Raw genomic sequence first — 20,103 nt, 5'->3', positions numbered from 1 at the left:
TTCCCCACTGTGGGATCAATATAGGCCTTCTTATCTTATCTTATCTTATCTTTATGTATTTTTTTTAACTAGTCACTAGTAGAAAATGTGCACAGAGGTTTATAGCAGGGGTGGAGTCATGGGTGGCCCAGCAAGACTGACAAATTGCCCACTCAGTGAGATTCATGAAAAATAAAATAAAATATGAAATTATTTTTTAATTCACGTTTTGTTGTGTTTTTTATTTGATTGATTATTAAGAATGGCATAATTGTGGTTGTCTAAGGAAGATCTGAACTTCATATTATTCTGTTTGTCTTTTTATTTGAATATACAATGTGTCGGGACAGGAGGATTGTGCTCAGTGAGAGAAATATTCAGGCCCACCCTGATTTTTCCAGGCCCACCCATTTGCCATGTTCTGGCTGCGCCGCTGGTTTATAGAGCCATTAGTAGTGTGACATCTACTGTAATGCAGTATTGAGCAAGTTCTGATCATTTTCATGGCCGGATGTGGCCCTGTTCTTTTTGGACACAGAATTAGCCAATTCTGATTTAAGAATGACATTTTTAAAAAATAATGAGCTCAATTACTGCATTTGTATGTTTATATAAACATAATGTATACATGTCAATGTATGTACATATATATTTATTGACCTTATTCTGTTTTTAATTTACATGCCATATTCTTGACCTATTTGAATGCATTTCATGTCATCCATTGTTGATATTGACAGTACATTTGCACCGTTACGGTCAAGCAAATATGTTCATTGAATTGATAATGACTCATGTAATGTTACTCATGTGTGTGTGCTTACTCTTCTCTAGTCCGCTCCCAGCTAGTTGAATGTTCCATCACATTATACAAATTCTCCGGGTACTCCGGTTTCCTCCCACATTCCAAAAACATGCATGGTAGGTTGATTGGATTCTCTAAATTGGCCCTAGGTGTGATTGTGAGTGCGGATGTTTGTTTGTCTCTGTGTGCCCTGCGATTGGCTGGCAACCAATTCAGGGTGTCCCCTGCCTACTACCTGAAGACAGCTGGGATAGGCTCCAGCACGCCCCGCGACCCTTGTGAGGATAAGCGGTATCGATAATGGATGGATGGACGGTGTTTAAAAAATATGGCAGTTTTTGACGCTGAAAAAAGAGAGAGAATCCGGAGAGAATCCAGTCACTTTTCACAATATAAATATTTTTCAGCCTCAGATTATAAATAAACCGAAAGTACTGTAAATTTCTTCCTTTCATTTGTACAGCCCGCCCAGCCCTAATATTCGGCTATTTTAATTATGAAATCGTTGATAATTATAGGATTGAAAAAGAAAATAAAATCAATGGAAAGCACAGACCATAGAACTAAATGGAACATAATTGAATGTAATCATTTGAAGTCCCCTACCCCTTTTTTTTAAAAAAAACTCTTCACATGCAGAGAATGTCGAGCAGGGGGCCCCAGTGAGGCCATGCCTCACTTGCCACCCCTTGACTACACATCCCTGGAAAAGGTGTACATGTATCAATAACCGCCATCTTAATATAGTGTCAGTTAAGTGAAACATGCTGCAGGGAGTAATTGTGCCAAAGATCGGCACAGTACACATGGTCTAGTCTAAGTGGGCCACCTTTTGGAAACTTGGCTTTAGGTTGACTACCTGGGGTCCACGTTAGCGGTGGCCTCATCAATAATGAGGATGCGGTTCTTCCTTAGGACGGCTCGGGCCAGACACACCAGCTGCCTCTGGCCCACACTGAAGTTGGAGCCAGACTCAGCCAGAACAGTTTCCAGTTTTCCAGGAAGCTCTTCTACTACACCCTTCAGCTGGACCTGCAAGGTCACACAAGGGAAAGGTAGAATTCTCCACATGTCCAAGCAATGACTGTTTTCAGTTTTTAATTCGATGGAATTATTTTCAAAATGTGCTTATGTCACGTGACATTCTGCATGACTGTGTCTGCTTGGATGCATGCCACCTCTTGTAGCGCATTCCAGAGCTCCTCATCTGAATGCTGGTTGAAAGGGTCGAGGTTCTTTCTCATGGAACCTGTGAACAGCACCGGGTCCTGACGGAGGAATCGACAGTAACAATAAAGAAAAACAGACACAAATGTGCAAATGTATTTTATCTGTTTTGAAAATCCAGAGGTATGTAATACAATGCAATATGCACAAAATGGGCACGTTGCTTCACTAAGCGCAACCACAAAGCTTTCAAATAGAGGCACTCCCTCACCACAAGGTTACTATAGTTGCCAAAAATGAACGAAATCACAAAAACAAAATATTTTCATTAATAAATTAATGTGAAAGTTGTACTTTTTTTAAACTTTAGAAGCAGTATTATGCACTACATTTATTGCCTGTGCTTGATTTGTGGATGGTTGTTTTTCAATAGGTTTTAAAATAATACGTTGAGTTTTTACAACACAATACCTTTTGTAATCTTGCGCACAAGAAATACACTAAACAACACTAAATCCGATAAAACGAAACTAAAACAAAGCATTTGTGAAAAAACTAAAACTCAGAAAAATGAACACAAACAAACCCACTTTATAAACTCAAAACAAAATACCAGCAAACTATGGTGAAAAATCCAAACTATTAGAACCCTGCTTCACAACTATCAACAGTCCACTGTAATCTGATTCAAGCGATGAAGTCGGCTGCCACCTACCTGAGGGATGATAGACATCTTCTGCCGCATGTCATGAAGGCCCAGCTCAGACGTCAGAATGCCGTCGATGTAGATCTTTCCTTGGGGTTCAGCCAGGCGGAACAGGGCTGAAACCAGGGAGCTTTTCCCGGCACCCGTCCGACCCACGATGCCCACCTGCCATCGGTAATGAGCGCCACATCAGCTTTGTCAGACGTCAGTGACATCATGTGCAAAACATCTCTGACCTTCTCTTTGGGTTGGAACGTCACTTTCAAGTTGTCCAAAACTTTGGGCCCGTCAGGGCTGTAGGAAAAGCTGACCCCGTCAAAGGTCACCAGACCTTTGCTGGGCCAACCAGGCGGAGGTCGCTTTTTGGTTTCCCAGGGGGCTTCACTCTCCAGTTCGGTGTATTCAACCACCCTCTCCACTGATGTCATCTGTTAACAGGTTGACCACATGTTCATTTTTATACCAGCTCACAGAACCATCATTTCAAGTGACTGAAAGACTTGAAAATATATATTTCACTCAGTTTTATACAGGGTTACAAAGGCGTGGAACATTTCTGGTAAATTCCCAGAGAGTTTCTGGTTAATTTCATGTAGGAAGAAGTTATGCTGGGAAATTTTAGAAATAACTCCTCACATATGAGGATGAATATCAACATTTTGTTTGTCATAAACTGAAGTCCATGCAAAATAAGTAGCTCTCCTTGCCCACATGCAAGAGCATCACAGTACATTCATTGCTTCATTTTTTCCCACCACTTCACTCGAGCTGCGCCATAATTGAATCTTGCTCGTACTTCAAGTATTGCCTCACAACACAGAGCCAAAACTAAAATGGAGCACTCGTAAATCGAGGCACCGCTGCAATTGCAGGTTTTGTGGTTTAGTCAGGATTATGCTAAAACTATTAAATATTTTCTATAACGAAATTCTCCATTAAAACTTATTCAGTACAAGACATTTTCAGACCCTCTTTTACTGTAACGCTTGAAAAAAATGTGAAAAAAATATAAATAGGTTCCTATGATTGAATGGATGGACTGTGAAAAGGCATATAAATATGTCTTTGGGATTGAATTGGGATTGAATGAGTTAAAAACCAACCTTTCAATTCAGTGACTCAATTTAGTTTTGTTTAATCCCGTTTGTTCTCTTGAACTCCCATTTATTCCCACGGAAAAGTTTGGATTTACAGAACTCTTATTTTCATCTTGGAACCCTCGCCTCATACCAGGTTCTCCACCTCAGCGCTCTGCCGGACCCCCCACTGGAACATGCCGATCAGAGTGATCGAGTAGCTCAAAGCCAAACCCACCGAGCCGGCGTCCAGTTCTGATAGGATAGACACATTTCACAAACCCTTTCATCTGACCGTCTCACACAATTCATATTCTGTATTATGGCAGAAGACTTCCTTACGGTCTCGCAGCAGCAGGCAGCCAAATGTGGTGATTGCCACAAAGATGGAGCACATGCAATCGAGGCGTACGGCGAACCAGCGAGACGTGGTCAGGAAAAGAAACCACGCCGCTGTTTCAGAAGCACAGGTTACAATGGTCATTGTTTGTTCCATCAACAAACACTGACTCTCTCCTCAAACAACCTGAGTGCAGATCCTGATGGGCGTCAAAGGCCTTTTGGAAGCGGCCTTCCGCTCTGAAGGCTCGAATCGTCCACAGGCCCTGCAGAGAGGAAGACAGGTGCGAGAAAACTGGACTCCGAGCTGCGAGAGAGGAAGGGAACTCGTCTTAACAATTATTTGGTCACACGAGTGTACACTCGTTTGGACTCTGTGGCGGACACTCACTTGTGGACTCAAGACGTTTGATGTCTCTGGAGGTCTCCAGGAAGTAGCGACGGAGGAAGAGGAAGACAATGACTAGGGGGAGCACAGGAAGGAGAATCCAGGGGATCACACCCACAGCCACTGCCACCACCCCGAGGATTTGCAGAAAAACCTGAGAGCGAAAAGTACCAGCAGAATCATCGCAACTTTAGCCATGAATGTCTTTTCATGACCAAATAAGATTTAGTGTACATCTATCATGCTTGAAATTCAGTGGGGTGGGTTGGAGTGGGCTCAAAGATATTAGGGCCGATCAGGGGCGGAGCCAGAAATATTTCAGTGGGGTGGCCAGGGTGACACGACGACTCAGTCATGGGTGGCCATAACTTGAACACATGTGCCTTTTATTTCGCAAAACTCCGACTGTGGATGGTATGATCAACAATATACATCTGGGGACGAGCGCTGCAAATTAACTTTTGCAATAGGCACTATGATGCACACATCAGACTGCTCTGTTACAGTTTGTCAACGTTTTTGGATCCGTCCCTATCAAATAAACCAATAAATAAATGCCTTCCGTGTGGAGGTCAGCAAGATGGTCAGTGTGAATTTATGAAGGCAGAGCACCAAATTACCTCAGTGTAATGCAACCGCGTGGAAGCGGCGGTAAGGCGGAACTAAATATCTGCACCACAGCATCACGTTAATCAAAAATCTTCCCCAAGATGTGTGTGTGGCCAGCGGCGCGGCCGGAGAGCGACAACTGGCCTCATTATTGAAAGAGTGTCAGCTTCTGCTGTTCCAGTTTAACTGGTGACTTACACAGATGTGCATACTTCTTTTATTGTTCAACACATTACATACAAATTGGGCAACAGAAGATCTTAATCACGTCTTATTGGCACAGCCAGTGGAGGTTAGGTGTGGTGCCCCTATTTATTTTTTTAAAACCATATACGTCTTATTGGCACAGCCAGTGGAGGTTAGGTGTGGTGCCCCTATTTATTTTTTTAAAACCATATACCAAAGTAGCAGTGGTTTGGATGAAATGTAATTAATCAAGAATGAAATGTAATTATGGAACATTTATCGAGCAGGGAATCAAGGTATTCAACAGTTGTAGAAAGAGTGTGTAATTGTCAAAGGTGACACATTGTTGTGTGATATGTCTAAAATGTTACTTCTAAACTTCATTCGTGGCTAGGTGCATATACTGTGAATGCATCACTAAACAGTACGTGGTGCTAAAAAAAAAAAGGTGCTGAGAATAATGGCTCAATCCCCTCTTTGTACAATCTCTCTAAATCATCTGGCAACCTAGGTCCTCTCCTCTGCACTTCTCCTCTTTAGCTCACTCCCCAGATTTTCAGTGGGGGTGAGGTCTGGGGACTGAGATGGCCAATCTGTGCCTGGCGAGCTATTTCTACAATTTTCAGTATGACAGTAGGCTTCTGCAATAAAAAATTAACATCTTAAACAGGGGTGCCAATAATGATGGAGGGCATATATTGTAATAGGTGTTCTATAATAGTGTGTTTGTCTTCTTGGGTTGAAATTTGACAAAAGCAATGTGTGTTTTGAGCACAACTCGTGATAGGTATGCTGATATGTAAGCCTTGCCCCCAAGCTTGAAAGGAAATATTACATTGCTCCCATACCATAGACAGACAATATAGACCGCCATGATAGAGCGGCCCTTTCATGATCTGAACTTAAAGATCGAAGACTTCTTCTACATACACAAAAGACCTACTTCTGTCAAGCAGTGTTCACAAATGCGTCTACATTTGTGTGAGAGCATGTACAGTATGACTCCTCTGCTGAGATAAGCCATCCACCTCAGTCGTGTGGCATAGCAAGATCAGACAGCATACTGCTACTATTTCACATGTATGCCTATGCTGCAGTTATACCGGTCAGTTGAGTGTTTCTCATGGCACGCTTACATAAGAAGTCACTGCAGTTCACGCGGACAGGTGTGACTCCGCGCCATGCAGTGCAGGTGATGCGAGCACCATAGTCCATTCGCTTGCGTTTCAAAATTTGAACTCAAAGCTGCGTTCTGAAAGCCAATCGGTGTTGAGAATCAGTGGCCGTGGGGGCCATCGGGAATTTCGGGGGTTTCTCCAACAACCGGTCCATTTCTGGGCCCGTCGACTACTCCTCCGACCCCCACCAACAGCCCCGACCCCACAAAAAAAAAAAAATCCTTCCCGTTTTTCCCTCACGAACAAACACACATAAGACACACAGGGTGAAGCGATATACCACGTGGCTCGGGTACATAACGAAGGTATTTTGAAGAAGTGAAATGTGCGGTTTTATTGCAAAGCACAATGGTGTCTGTAATGTAACCCCCAAGATTGAGGGCATTACTGTACACAACATGTTCCAGTTCCTGCCAATAACCAGCAACTTTCCAAAGCGAGAGGACCAGCATTCCACAGGCCACCATCAACAACCTAATCATCTCTATGAGGCAGATATGGTCTTACTAGATAGTGTTTTGTCGAGAGTGCCTTTTTATTGTGGTCACTAAGACTAACGTGTGCATGGACCATGCTGTCAGCAACTTGATATGGCACACCTGTCAGGTGAATGGATGAAAATAATATTTGGGGTACGTACAAAATTCTTTGATCTTTAAATTCAGATCATGCCTCCCCCCCAAAAAAAAACATTGTGTAAATAAAATAAGTGTCTTTTTGATAGCAGTGTGCTTATATTCCTTTAAACTTAATGCTTTAAGTTGTGAGATGCCTAACTGACTTTCATTGTTCTATTTTTGTTTCGTATAGCTGAAACTCGGGCAAAACGACCAGGGTTTGTAGACATCACTTAGTTGATTGCTATCTGTATTTCATACCTGAATGAAGTCAACAAAGGTCCACGGCATGATGGAATCCAGCTGGCCAATGTCCTTTGAAAACCGATTTAAAACTCTGCCTGAGATCAAACAGGACACAAAAGCCCCATTTATACCAAGCAGTAGAGTTTAGTATATACATTACTGCACAGAATTCCCTCCTTTTGTCATTTTTTTCACTGTATACTGTTATAATCAGGGGTGCAAATAAGCGGTGTGCAGGTGCTCATGCGCACTGGAAACATTCAACTGCGTACTAGATTCAAGCCTGTCACTGCGCATTTGTGCACTAAGCATATTGCAGCCCACGGCCTCAATTCGAAGTCAAGTCAGCCCTACAACGATTGCTTACAAGGGCCAACTTCAAAACAAAAGTTGGAAAAGGCATAGATGTCCATGTGCAGTATTATAAGATCTGAGTATTATAAGCTGATCACAGGTTCCCATACTGCAAGTCAGAGGTGGGCAAAACATTTTCGAATGCGCCATGCAACTCAATTGTGTTAAAAATGAATTTGACGTCTTTTATAAAACAGTAAATGGTATCATTTTAATAAGATGCCATTGTTTCAAGAATATGTTCCCAGCAGGCCCACTAGTTGAAACACTGCATTCTGATGAATATTGTGTTTGTGGAATATGAGTTAAGCAGCAAAATCCACCTATTTTTAGCCATCTCAGGGGGCGGCCATTTTGTCATTTTTGTCGACTGATAATGACATCACAGTTGCAGAGGGCTCAGGTAACGACCAGTCATGGATCAGCTTTAGAAAACAGGTAACACATCCATTTGAGTCATGACGCCGTGCGCCGCCGTACACAGTTATTCAAACGCCGGAGCAACTCTGTCCGCTCAATCATGTAAAAGGGATATTCAGAATGTTTTAGAAACAGGAATTTTGACCTTAACCTGAATATTGACTGCATGTAAACGTAGTCACTATGGTGATGGGGACAAAATGGTGGAGGCGGCACGGGCGCCGTAAGGTCGAAACGTCGTAATTTGACGACTTTGTGTACATTGAAAAACCCCATCAGACAAAAAGGGAGTGAATCATTTTTCAGTCATAAGATCCTATACACTGACAAACAAGATTATTCTCTTGTTCACTGACAGTTTCTCACCAATGGGGTTGACGTCAAAGAAGCGCACATGAGTGCGAAGGATGGCGGTAAACATGCTGTTGTGTAGGGCCTGTGTACTTCTCACCAGCATGTTGAACATCATCAAAGTCCTCACAAAACCAAAAATGATGGTGGCTGCTGTCAAACCTGTGAAACAGCAGCAGAGGCATAGTGTCCCACTTTGTATTTTTGTGACAAGCCAAGTGTGCATGAGTGAAAAAAGATGACTCAGTGTACACGTCACCTCCATAAATGCCCAAGTAGAATGTAAGGTCCAGCTCTTTGGAAACTTTGGTGGCATTGTGCTCCATGGTGCTGTTTGTGTCCAGTTTGCCTTGCTCTTCAGCCCTGATGACATCAGCCACATGTAAACAAATGCTGTGCTAACTTGCTCATGCTCGACTTGACAGTAACTATGCAGTAAGCTGGTCCAAAGGTATAGGTACACTTGTCCATCTTTGCTTGTGTGAATGCCAAAAAGTCACAGTTGCTTTATTGATTGTTGAAAGTTGAGCAGTTACACTGCTATTATTTAATGTTGGCTACGTATGTACATGAGAATGAAAGTTTAAATTGAGTAAAAGGAATGCCAAACTTCAAACAGTACAGAGTACATTTACCATTATACTTTGTACAATCGATGAGAACTTGACTTCTTACAAGATCGAACTTTGCATGTTTTCCATGCGTTTTTATTTTTTTGGGAGTATCTAGTTGGCGTGCATCTAAGTTGCAATGATTAGACGTGCGACAACGATAGGCCTTCATTGTTTATTTGGATTGTACCAATAGTAAATCCAGTTTCAGGTCCCTGCTGTTTCAAACATTTAAAGAACTCTGTGCATTTCTTCACATTGCCATATTACATTTGTTTTCAGTGACAGATTCGTTTTTCAAATTTGTACTTGCTTCCTTGTCGAACTCTTCTTCTATAACAACAACTTGATTACATGTATAAATCCATTCATCCATCTAAAAATAAAAATACAGTTAACTGTCGAGAAGTAAACTGGCAGTGTCTTTCGCATGGATTACAATGTCCAGTGTCGGCACAATACATAATAAAAATCCACCTTGGGAGGGTGTGGTCCCTCAACTTACCAGTAGGCCAACCACCAGTCCTGCACAATGTACGCCACCTGCAAAATGTTGTGTTAGTGTTTCACTGCATTTCACACCCTTCTGCTCATCAAAATTCTAGAATTGAATCCATTATCCATTCTTTAACTTTCTGTACGGCTTAACTTGTTCAGGGTCACGAGCAGGGCTTGACGTTAACTTTTTTGCTCACCAGGCACTGTGACAAGTGTTTTCCCAGAGAGTCTTGCCGCTCAGCATTTTGACTACCATCAATTTTGTTGTTATATTATTGGGATGATAGACGAGAAACATCATTCGGCAAAACAAGATGAAGCATTTCCTTACGGTTCAGATGGCGCTACCGGATCTCAACGGCAAGAGACTAGAATCAACACTGTGTTTTGTTTTCTGTCTTGAAGAGCTACCAAAGGTAACCATATCGGATATTAGGCTATGTCATACATACTAGGGATGGACCGATTATCGGCCGGGCCGATTATCGGGGCAGATATTTGGCATTTTGGCGATTATTGGCATCTGCCTTTTTTTTTATTTTAAGGCCGATGAATTCAAAATTGCTTTATTCGTGCTTGCTGCAGAGTGCTTCTCTCTCTGTGTTTGCTGCACGACTGGCCCTGCACAGGCAGATTGGCCCGCCCAAAGAACCATCTGATTGGTTCCTTGTGCAGTGCGTAACAGCCCATCAGCGCAAAGCTGCGCGTTCGCTCTCTGCTCGCTCTCTGCTCGCTCTCTCTCTCTCTGTCTCCTGGACGAGCCAGGCACATACACGTCGGGAGTCGGCGAGTGAGAAGGTAATGCAATAGACTTCGCAGAAATCTCAGTAAATGTCAGTCTACTATAACTCACTTGTAACATTACTATGAGCCCTTCTATGTAATATAAACAGAAGCGGCAATTCTGCTCGCCACAGTAAGCTGCCTTGCGGCTCAAGCTAACCACTCCCCCAATGTCACAACAGTTAATTTGCTTTGTGAATGACATGGCTCCTGAGATAAGTTGCCGATAATATTGGGAAATAGTGATTAAAGTAAGACGTGAGTGTGTGCCAGTGTGTGCGTGTCTGTGTGTAAGCCACGTAATGAAAAGCTAAACTCAACATTATCTATGGAGCACTTTAAAACAACCACCGCTCCAAGTGCTGTACATGGCGCAAAAATTGACGACAAAGTACTGCATGTGAAAGTCCGGTCTTGGAAACATGCTTATTTTTGTGGCTAGTAGCTGCGTTGACTTTTATGTTTTTGAACTTTAAAACAAAGATGTGTGAAAGATAAACATTTCAGTTATAGTGGATTTTTAGAAAACTATTTACTGTTTGTAGGAGATGTTTGTTAGACATGCAGCTGAGCCTGGGAGCTCCCTGCACTTTTTTTGTGAGACTTTAAACAAAGTTGTGTATTTTTTAAGATCTAGAAAAGCTTTAACATCTTGTAAATCACTAAAGTTGTTTAATAAACATGGTCTTAAAGGCAGTCAAGTTATTTTTCATAAATTTGACACCATTTTACCCCTTTTTTCTAAAAATAAATATCGGCTTTAAATATCGGTTATCGGCTGCCTTGACTACTAATAATCGGTATCGGGCCTGAAAAAAGCTTATTGGTCTATCCCTAATACATACATAAATACATATACATAGATAGACCAGGCCAAAGATTTGGACACACCTCACTCAATGTGTTCTTCTTTATTATCATCAGGGAGTCACATACTTTTTTCATGGGGTACTCACATCCGTACCAGGAGATTGTCTTTGGTACTCAATAGTGGTCAAACGAATCACATAAGTCACGGTTCGGATCAGTCACAGATTTTAAATAGAGCTTTGTCTTCGTTTATTTTATAAAATGCCTTTGACCATAAAAAAATTATAAAATCAACTCCTAATGTCTAACATGGCCGTTTAGGATTTAAGAACGCAACTTAACGCAATATAAGGCAAGATATTCTTATTTTGTAAGCGGTACAGTGCATAAATTTAAAATGATCCTACCAGACATTTTGAGCTGAATGTTTTCTTAGAATTATTTAATGAGGAAAAGTGTTTTTATAAAGGGTTTTTATAAAGGACAAAGTTTTATTTTTATTTGTTTTCATATTGAAAAAGACCTTGAAGTGCAATTTAAGGCACCTTCCTTTAAACATGAATGGTGCATTACAAAGTAATCTAGGTCCACAATATTAAAAATGAAGTAAAAAAAAAAAAAGTAAGCCAAGGAACAGCTGTTGAACTACCAGGCGTTCACTTGTTGGAAATGATAACAGCTGCTAGCCACTAAGGCCGGAGACTTGTGCCATAACACACAATGACAACGTAATTAATTAGCATTTTTTTTTGCGTCCGAAATGAGCGACTGAATCTGATTTTGCGATGGCGTTGTGTTTATGTCGGTGGCGATACATCGAAAACGGAAGTCAAGTTTGCCGCTACGCCACCACGCGGGCAGGACATCAAAGTAAAAGTCTTCTATGGCAATTGCATTGGTATCAATGACTCAATGTATTATTTGGTGAGCTTTATTTTGAAATGAGCCTTTTTGGAGACTTTGCTTACCTGAGCCAGAATGTTCAGGAGCATCGCAATGACCACAACCAAAATGCTGGTACCAGCCAGCAGGTACTTCATGTACATACTCAATCCGATGGATCCCTGTGCGCGACTCTCTTCTGCCACCGTTTGCACTGGCTCAGCCTGGGTGTGAAAGAACAGTTATGTTGCATCGGGGGTGTCACCATGTGAGATCTTATTGCAAAGACAATCAGTCTACAAACTTCTAAATGTTCTCCATCCTGGACTGAGTACACGGAAGAGGCCTGAGACCGCACTGAGTTCTGGGACAAAGTTCGACTTCGGGAGGAGAGGTCTGAGTTATGCTGATGGGGATCCTCCTCCTCATCCTTCTTCAGGAGTGAGGTGAAATCGAGTCCGGACCGCTGTAGCTCCGTGTATGTACCCTTGGCCACCATGTGACCCTGGAACAATTATAGATCAATGCAACTGATTTGTAATTGTACATTCATGCTCGTCCTGGAAGCAGCAGCACTTGCTTGGTGGCAAGAGTAGGAGGCATACAAATGATGGCCAGTGTGCTTGACACTTCCAGGATCTGCTGCTACTAAACAGACTTTTAGGCTAACACGGGAACTTTGTAGTAGGTACCTATTGCCTCAACTGCAATACCATATAAAAATATACTGATTCACGATTCGTTCATGTGTGATGGCTGGCGCATAGAACGTAAAGCGTAAAGAAAATGTTTGACTTGACTTCCCCTTTAAAGTCAACCCAAACATATTTTTTTTCAAGAATATGTTCTATATAAGACCACTGTTGAAACACGGCATTCTGATTAATATTGCGTTTGTGGAATATGAGTTAAGCAGCAAAATCCACCCCTTTTTAGCCATCTCAGGGGGTGGCCATTTTGTCACTTCTGTCGACTGAAAATGACATCACAGTTGCTCAGGGCTCACATAACGACCAATCACGGCTCAGCTTCAGAAAACAGTTCAACCGTGATTGGTCGTTACCTGAGCCCTGAGTCGTTGTGGTCATTTTCAGTCGACAGAAGTGACAAAATGGCCGCCCCCAGAGATGGCTAAAAACAAGTGGATTAACTCATATCCATAAACGCAATATTTATCAGAATGCCTTGTTTCAACTAGTGGGCTTGCATAGAAGATATTCTTGAAAAAAAAATGTTTGGGTTGACTTCCACTTTAAGGGCCACGGGCATTATAAAAGCATTTGAATGTACAAACCTCTTTGAGGACCACAATCTGGTCTGCTCCCTTCAGGTACTGTAGTTGGTGGGTGACCAGGATGCGGAGTTTGCTCTTCAGCAGGCCACAGATGCACCTGGGTTGACAATAAATGGTTGAAAATTAAATAAGTGCTGAGTCTGTTTTTGTGTTATGCAACACTGCTGTTATTTAAGAGGAAGCGTGCATCAGGAAGAGCCATTGTCAACACGTCAGGACCAGCACCGCACCTCTTCCTGACTTACTTCAAGCACATTCCTTCATCTTTAATGCTTAGGTTTCATTTAGATCTGGGTCCAGTTCTACACATTATTCTGATCCTCCAAAGATTGATGGCATCATAGGCGTATCTAGCTCGGGCTGCTCGATGAAGCAATTTAGAACCGTAACCGAATTTTCTATATAAAACGATTTTGATAACGCTCAAATCGGTACGCTCGATTTTTATTTTTGGCGTATCTAAGCCACCGTAGTTTCCTCTGCATTTCAGCTTCCTCCCTCGAGCGCGCAGTCTGAAACAACAACGACAACATCCATGGCTACCGGCGATTCTGCTACGTTTGCTCAGGCAGGTGAGCATTTAGTTAATAAATCGGGCAAAAGCAGACCTGTAGTGTGGAAATTGTATGGTTTCAATGATATGGACATGGACCAAAACAATCCCCGGTGCAAAATGTGTTTTAAATTAGTTGCAGTGAAAGATTCAAACACAAGCAACTTTAGTCATTCATTTTTGGTTTATGAAGAGCAGAGAGACCTGACGTCTATTGTAAAGATGAGATGCTCATAATCCCAAGAGAGCATTCGGTTTGTTACCCTCACTGGCATTACGGATGCATATGTGTTTTTTGAGACAAGATGATTGTCGCCTTGCATATTATTATTATAATTATTGAGTGACAGTTTTGCACTAATCATTGATTTATATTTAAGTAAGACCTACCTCACCTGACAGACTGACTTGGTTGACTGACTGACTAGCTGGTTGGCAAAATGACTTGCTGACAGACTGTTTGGTTTACAGACTGGCTGACTACCTTCTCCCATGTTTGATTTAGTTTCAGATGGTATATGCACTTTCTTCTTTCATTATTGGTTTAATGAAGAACAGATTTGAAGTCTGATGTACAAGTAAAATGCAATTAATCCCAAGGGATTGTTCTGTGTGTATTGAATTAAATTCACTGGCATTTTGAGTTCAAAGAAAGAAAAATTAAGTTTAAATAAAAGACATTAAAAATACTTTATTTTTCATTACTTGTATTTTACAAAGAAATCGTAATCGTTATCGCAAAATCGGGTTTGAGAGAAAATAATTTGGATTTTCTTGTTAGGCAAAATTGAACAGCCCTATATCCAGCCCATTTTTAGCTGAAGCATTACCCAAATTTTAGAGATCTTTACATTTGTTTTTACTGTGTGTTATTTTTACAAGATAGAAATTGTGGAATATACCGTAAATTAAACAGCAAAATGCACCCACTTTTAGCCGTCTCAGGGGATGGCCATTTTGTCACTTCTGTCGATTGAATATGACAATGAAGTTGCTCAGGGCTCAGATAACGACCAATCGTGGCACACCTGTTTTCTGAAGCTGAGCCATGATTGGTGGTTATCTGAGCCCTGAGCAACTGCGATGTTATCTTCAGTCGACAGAAGTAACAAAATTGCAGCTCCGTGAGCCAGCTAAAAACGTGTGGATTTCTTATATTGCACTAACACAATATTAATCAGAATGCCGCGTTTAGCAGGGTGACATATAAAACATGCAGGACCGGAATTGCCCACCCCTGCCTTAAATGCGTGAACAAATAATCTCCTTGGAAAAGTTAAATATACATTTTTAAAGTAGTCCTGTTTGGGTGAAAAAAATGTTAGAACACCAAAAATAGCCTACTCCAAATGAGATATTCTTTTATCCTAGGTTCTTTCATTTAGCAATATTGAGAAATGTGATGCTATTTTCTTTCTTACTGTTCAAAGAGGTGCCTTCCGACTTCAGCATCCACAGCACTGAGAGGATCATCCAGAAGGTAAATATCGGCGTCCTGATACACAGCTCTGGGGACACACAACCATCCACTAAACTGTTTAACACAGGGTCATGCAGCAGAGATGGGAAATCCAGGTCCAGAAAGTAAAAACCCTGCCACAGTTTGGCTTTATCCACAGGTTCTGCTATACCGGCAGGTAAACGAGCTCAGTGGATTAGCAGCACCTGTGGCTCAAGATAAATTGTGGCAGGGTTTTTACTTTCTGGATCAGAATTTCCCATCTGTGGTGTGCAATGACTGATATTTTATTGTATTATGTGCACTACCTGGCCAGGTTGACGCGAGCCTTCTGCCCCCCACTGAGTGTGGCGCCACGGTCCCCAATCAGCGTCAGGTCTCCATCTGGGAGCAGCTCCAAGTCCTGCACAATATAGTGTGGCACCAGCGGTCAGTCATGCAAACCCCAATTCCTATGAAGATGTTGTGTACAACATAAATAAAAACAAAATACAATGATTTGCAAATACTTTTCAACCTATATTCAATTGACTACTAAGGTATTTAATCTCCAAACTGTAAAAAAACCAAAAAACAAAAAAAAACACACATATATATATATATATATATATATATATATATATATATATATATATATATATATATATATAGTTTAAAAAATTAACTCAGTTAACTGTTTTATTTACTTCCTGTAGCAGCTAACTTCTAGTGTACTGGAATCATTTGAATATAGGTTGAATCTGATTTGTAAATCATTGTTCAGAAATGGATGGATGGATGCATTCTGTTTCTATTTTGTTTTACACAATGTTCCAACTTAATTGGAATTGCGGTTTGTATTTTTACATAGAGCATCAAAACAGATGGAAAAGGATCGAGGTCCCAATAAACAACAGTTTTAAGAGCTGTGAAGACAATTATGTGGTGCTTTCCACCTGTCTGGTTAGGAACAACTCCAACCTGACTTGCTCACCCGCTTTAGAGCACAAGCTCTGAGAACTTTCTCGTACATGCGCAGATCCATCTCCTTTCCAAATAATATATTGCTGCGGATAGTGCCAGGAAACACCCATGGCTGTTGGGCAGCATAGGTTAGTTGACCTTTGACCTTCATCGACCCCTTTTCAACAGGAAGCTCTCCCAAGATTGAGCTCAATAGCGAGGACTGGATGGAGCAAGAGGTAGCAAATGAGCGCATGTAAAGTCACATCCTCTTCTAATTTGATTTTCTTTTTTTTACCTTCCCTGCACCCACTGGTCCAATAACAGCCAACAGCTGTTTTCCAGTTAGACTGAGTGTCACATTCTGCAGACATGGAGAATCCAGACTCTATGGAGGTGGCACACATATGAGGACCTTAAGCCATGTACACATTAAAGATATTGTCAGCATCATTTCATCTAATGTTTTCAGAATATAACAATTTTGTTAACTTTGTTTACTATGTGTAAATATGACTTTAAAAACAAAACAAAAAAGGCTCCAGACAAAGGTCTACACGTATAGATGAATAGCATGTCCGTTATTCTGTCAAAATTGGCATTTTACTCCAAGCAGTTTACTACTTTGGCAATTTATGAGTGCATAGCAAGTTAACTTGTTTGTTTATACAACGAAATCATACTTTATTGTATGCATTTGCACTTTTTTTAAACTTGTTCTTGTTTGGAGCAAAAAATAAATAATCCTTTGAATAATCGTGATTTCAATTATTACCAAAATAATTGTGATTAATATTTTTTTTCCATAATCGAGCAGCCCTACTTCAAACGCATGCAAAAAGGCAATATTTGCGATGCCAATTTCCTCGTAAAATCCATGTATAAAATATTTATTATCTGAAAACAGAAGTAACAAAGTCAGTAAAACACCAATTGGCTAATCGTTTGGCCACACATGTATGTTTTATTTTACTTCTCAATCGTGGCAACCTATTCAATCACACAATTATTGTGAAGAAACTAAGCAATTTGATCTAGTGTGACATGACAAAACAAACAGTTTTAGTTTTAAGTGTTTATTTGCAGGACTGTTCTTAACTATAAAAAGAGTGTAAAGCATCTAGGTGAAACCTGACTATCTCTTTAACCGTCACAATCCAAATTGGGCACTGTGGTTGATAGAGCTCTTGTTTTGGACCTCAGTAGATTGTTGTGGACGGGTGGGTGTAGTGTAGCGTCAAACAAACCTTGTCCCAGTAGCACATAAGGTCCTGTATCTCAATAGCAGCATCTTGCTTATCGGCAAGATTCAAAGTAGTGCTTGTCTTTGTCATCTCATCCAGCAACAGGAACTCCTTGAACAAAATAAACAAGAACATGGGCAAAATTATGCACGTCTTTTATGCATTAAGAACGATTGATTAGGTGCAGTTGTCTGACAGCAAAATTTGGAAGCTCACACACGATCAACTGAAATTCAGTGATAAGAGATAGGCAGCACGCCCTGTCACAAAGAGTCTATAAAAATCCCACAAATGGGGTTCCATAGTTCAAACGTGATTATATAGCGACGGACCTGGATCCTCTGAATGCTGACACGGCCCTCATAGAGTTTCTCTATGGCATTGGGAAAGAAGAGCGTGACAGTGAGGCGCACTGCCGTGTACAGTGACACGGTCACAAAGACTCGGCTGGCTGAGATTTTGTTCCCCAACAGGACATAGAGGGTGAAGGTGATGAAGACGATGATCTTGCTGGCACAGAAGAAGGCGGCCATGTTGAGGCCGCGCAAATACGAGCTCATCATGACCTGGTCGATCTCCTTCCTACAGAGAATGGAGGAAGATGATACTGGTGATAATGATGATGGTGGTGAGGAGGAGGAACACAGAAATTAAAAGCCAAGTGACTCAGACTGATAGGGGAAACCTCGTAATGAGACTTTAACGACGAACATTTTATTAGGTACACCTGCACAATCGATTTTTTGTCGATGCAACCACTGTGCAATGTCCTGTCTACAGTCAAACTCCAACCACCTGATCCAAATATTTTCTACCATGTCTCCTGTTGAGTGACAAGGCTAAGCTGGAGCCTATCTAGTCAGATTTTGTGAAAAAGCCTATACTGATTTTCATTCAGGGACAGCTATAGATTGTACAGATGTGTCTAATAGTGGTGGTTGAGTACACACATGGCTATGTTGCAGAACCAGACACACTGTCACCTTTGTTGAGGTGACCACATCATAACATCATAGTTCTACAATCAGCCGTGTTGCACAACTCCCACAAGTCATTTGTAAATGCTTTCACCTAATTATTTAACAATCCTGGCGGTGACAGAACATAAATTTCACCTTCTGACATCCGACACCAAAGCAGCGAACGGTTTCTCCCAGGCATACATTTTGATGATCCTAATTCCAGACACCACCTCATTCATTGTGCGGATCCGGCTGTCAGTAAGAATGGCCGTCCTAGTCCTGCATATGAGGGGGGAGTAAAGTTACTGAAAAAAGGTCACATTAAAAACCCTGTAAAGTCGATTCAGAGATTTCTTTCTAAATGGATCATATTATTGAAGATACAGTGCAGCTGGAAACACGCGTTTCACTTTTTCCACATTTGGTAATGTTACAGCGTCATCCCAGAATGGAACACATTCTTTTTTTCTTCAAAATTTTACACATAACACCCCATAATGACAATATGAAAACGTCTGAAATGCATTAACCCTTGTATGATGTCCGGGTCTGTGGGGACCCACGTTCAGTTTTTATCAAATGAAAAATGACCCAAGGCATATCTGAAACCTTGTCCTCATGGTGATAACACGTTTTTATGGAATTTTCTTTCTTTTTAGATATTTTTTTATTACATTTTACTTAAAAAAAAAAAAAAAGAGTAGAACATTAATTCATAAATGTGATCCAACAAAGGGAATGGTTGCAAATATTAGCAATGTTTACTGTTCATATGACTTGCAATTGGGATGTAGCAAACACCCATTGAGTATTTTAACTGAAAATGATTTGATTGTGTTGTTTTGAAAACCCCAAACTCTAGCTCTCTAGGTCCACCTGACCCATCAACACTGGCTGAGTAACAAAAATACAAACAAAAAGGCTTTACGGTCCAGTTACAGTTAACTAACATAAGCTGTCATAGAAGTGATACATTGAACACGTTATTAATACTGTCCTTAAAATAAAATGTACAAACAGGCACAGTTTTCCATTCAAGTTAAGTGGAATTACAAATTGTATGTATTCCGGGGCATTAGACATTAGAGTTTGCACTGTAAATAATTTGCTGTCAAGTTTCTTAGTTGGGCGGATCCCAATTTTGTGCCCATCCAAGGTAAGTACTGCTATTCTCAAACTAGTCTAAACTGTGTTGTTGGATAGTGGATTTTGGAAGTCAGGAATTGCTGAAATGCTACCTGAACTTGGAAAACAGCCTCCCGAACAGGGTCTGCACAGGCATTAGGAACATGAGGACCACCATGCCTGCCAGGCAGGATGGCCCAATCTCCAACCACAAGAGTCCCACCACAGCTGCTGCCTGGAGGGGCCCCACCCACAGGAAGTGCAGGAAGATCGTCAGCTGGTACAGAGAAAGAGTAAATAAACCATGGGAAAAGGCAGATCAAGATCATAATGTCTTCACAAGTTAAAAATTGGCTGAAAATATTCCTAGAACTCAAAGCAAATAACCATAACGTACAAACCACTATACTGGTAACGCATACAGTACATGTGCATCTATACATACTGAAGTTGGCAGGTTACCACATTATGACAGAGTCAACATCAAAACATTTTTTGAGTACAATAACTCCTTTCATG

General features: G+C 41.0%; 1 protein-coding gene across 2 annotated transcripts in view; it reads right to left on the bottom strand.

The window, feature by feature from the left end:
• Positions 1–20,103, bottom strand: part of abcc4 (ATP binding cassette subfamily C member 4 (PEL blood group)) — a 39,455-nt gene that overhangs the window by 1,795 nt on the left and 17,557 nt on the right. For both annotated transcript variants that reach the window (XM_086029842.1, XM_086029832.1), the window contains exons 6-28: positions 19,698–19,861; positions 18,613–18,738; positions 17,830–18,079; positions 17,501–17,608; positions 16,552–16,641; positions 16,285–16,476; positions 15,620–15,714; positions 15,274–15,360; positions 13,300–13,396; positions 12,310–12,510; positions 12,092–12,229; positions 9,538–9,575; positions 8,681–8,784; positions 8,437–8,583; positions 7,312–7,391; positions 4,464–4,614; positions 4,260–4,379; positions 4,076–4,186; positions 3,888–3,988; positions 2,894–3,085; positions 2,667–2,822; positions 1,963–2,052; positions 1,644–1,816 (exon numbers count right to left, since the gene is read on the bottom strand). In XM_086029842.1, coding sequence (XP_085885968.1) covers positions 1,644–1,816; positions 1,963–2,052; positions 2,667–2,822; positions 2,894–3,085; positions 3,888–3,988; positions 4,076–4,186; positions 4,260–4,379; positions 4,464–4,614; positions 7,312–7,391; positions 8,437–8,583; positions 8,681–8,784; positions 9,538–9,575; positions 12,092–12,229; positions 12,310–12,510; positions 13,300–13,396; positions 15,274–15,360; positions 15,620–15,714; positions 16,285–16,476; positions 16,552–16,641; positions 17,501–17,608; positions 17,830–18,079; positions 18,613–18,738; positions 19,698–19,861 — 3,011 coding nt within the window. The remainder of the gene's footprint in view (positions 1–1,643; positions 1,817–1,962; positions 2,053–2,666; positions 2,823–2,893; positions 3,086–3,887; positions 3,989–4,075; positions 4,187–4,259; positions 4,380–4,463; positions 4,615–7,311; positions 7,392–8,436; positions 8,584–8,680; positions 8,785–9,537; positions 9,576–12,091; positions 12,230–12,309; positions 12,511–13,299; positions 13,397–15,273; positions 15,361–15,619; positions 15,715–16,284; positions 16,477–16,551; positions 16,642–17,500; positions 17,609–17,829; positions 18,080–18,612; positions 18,739–19,697; positions 19,862–20,103) is intronic.

The sequence above is a fragment of the Filicampus tigris genome, chromosome 1 (assembly GCF_054856515.1).
Source record: "Filicampus tigris isolate MCC_2025a chromosome 1, RoL_Ftig_1.0, whole genome shotgun sequence".
Lineage (NCBI taxonomy): Eukaryota > Metazoa > Chordata > Actinopteri > Syngnathiformes > Syngnathidae > Filicampus > Filicampus tigris.
Note: the sequence above shows the minus strand (reverse complement) of the source record. Positions and strands in the feature narration are given on the sequence as shown.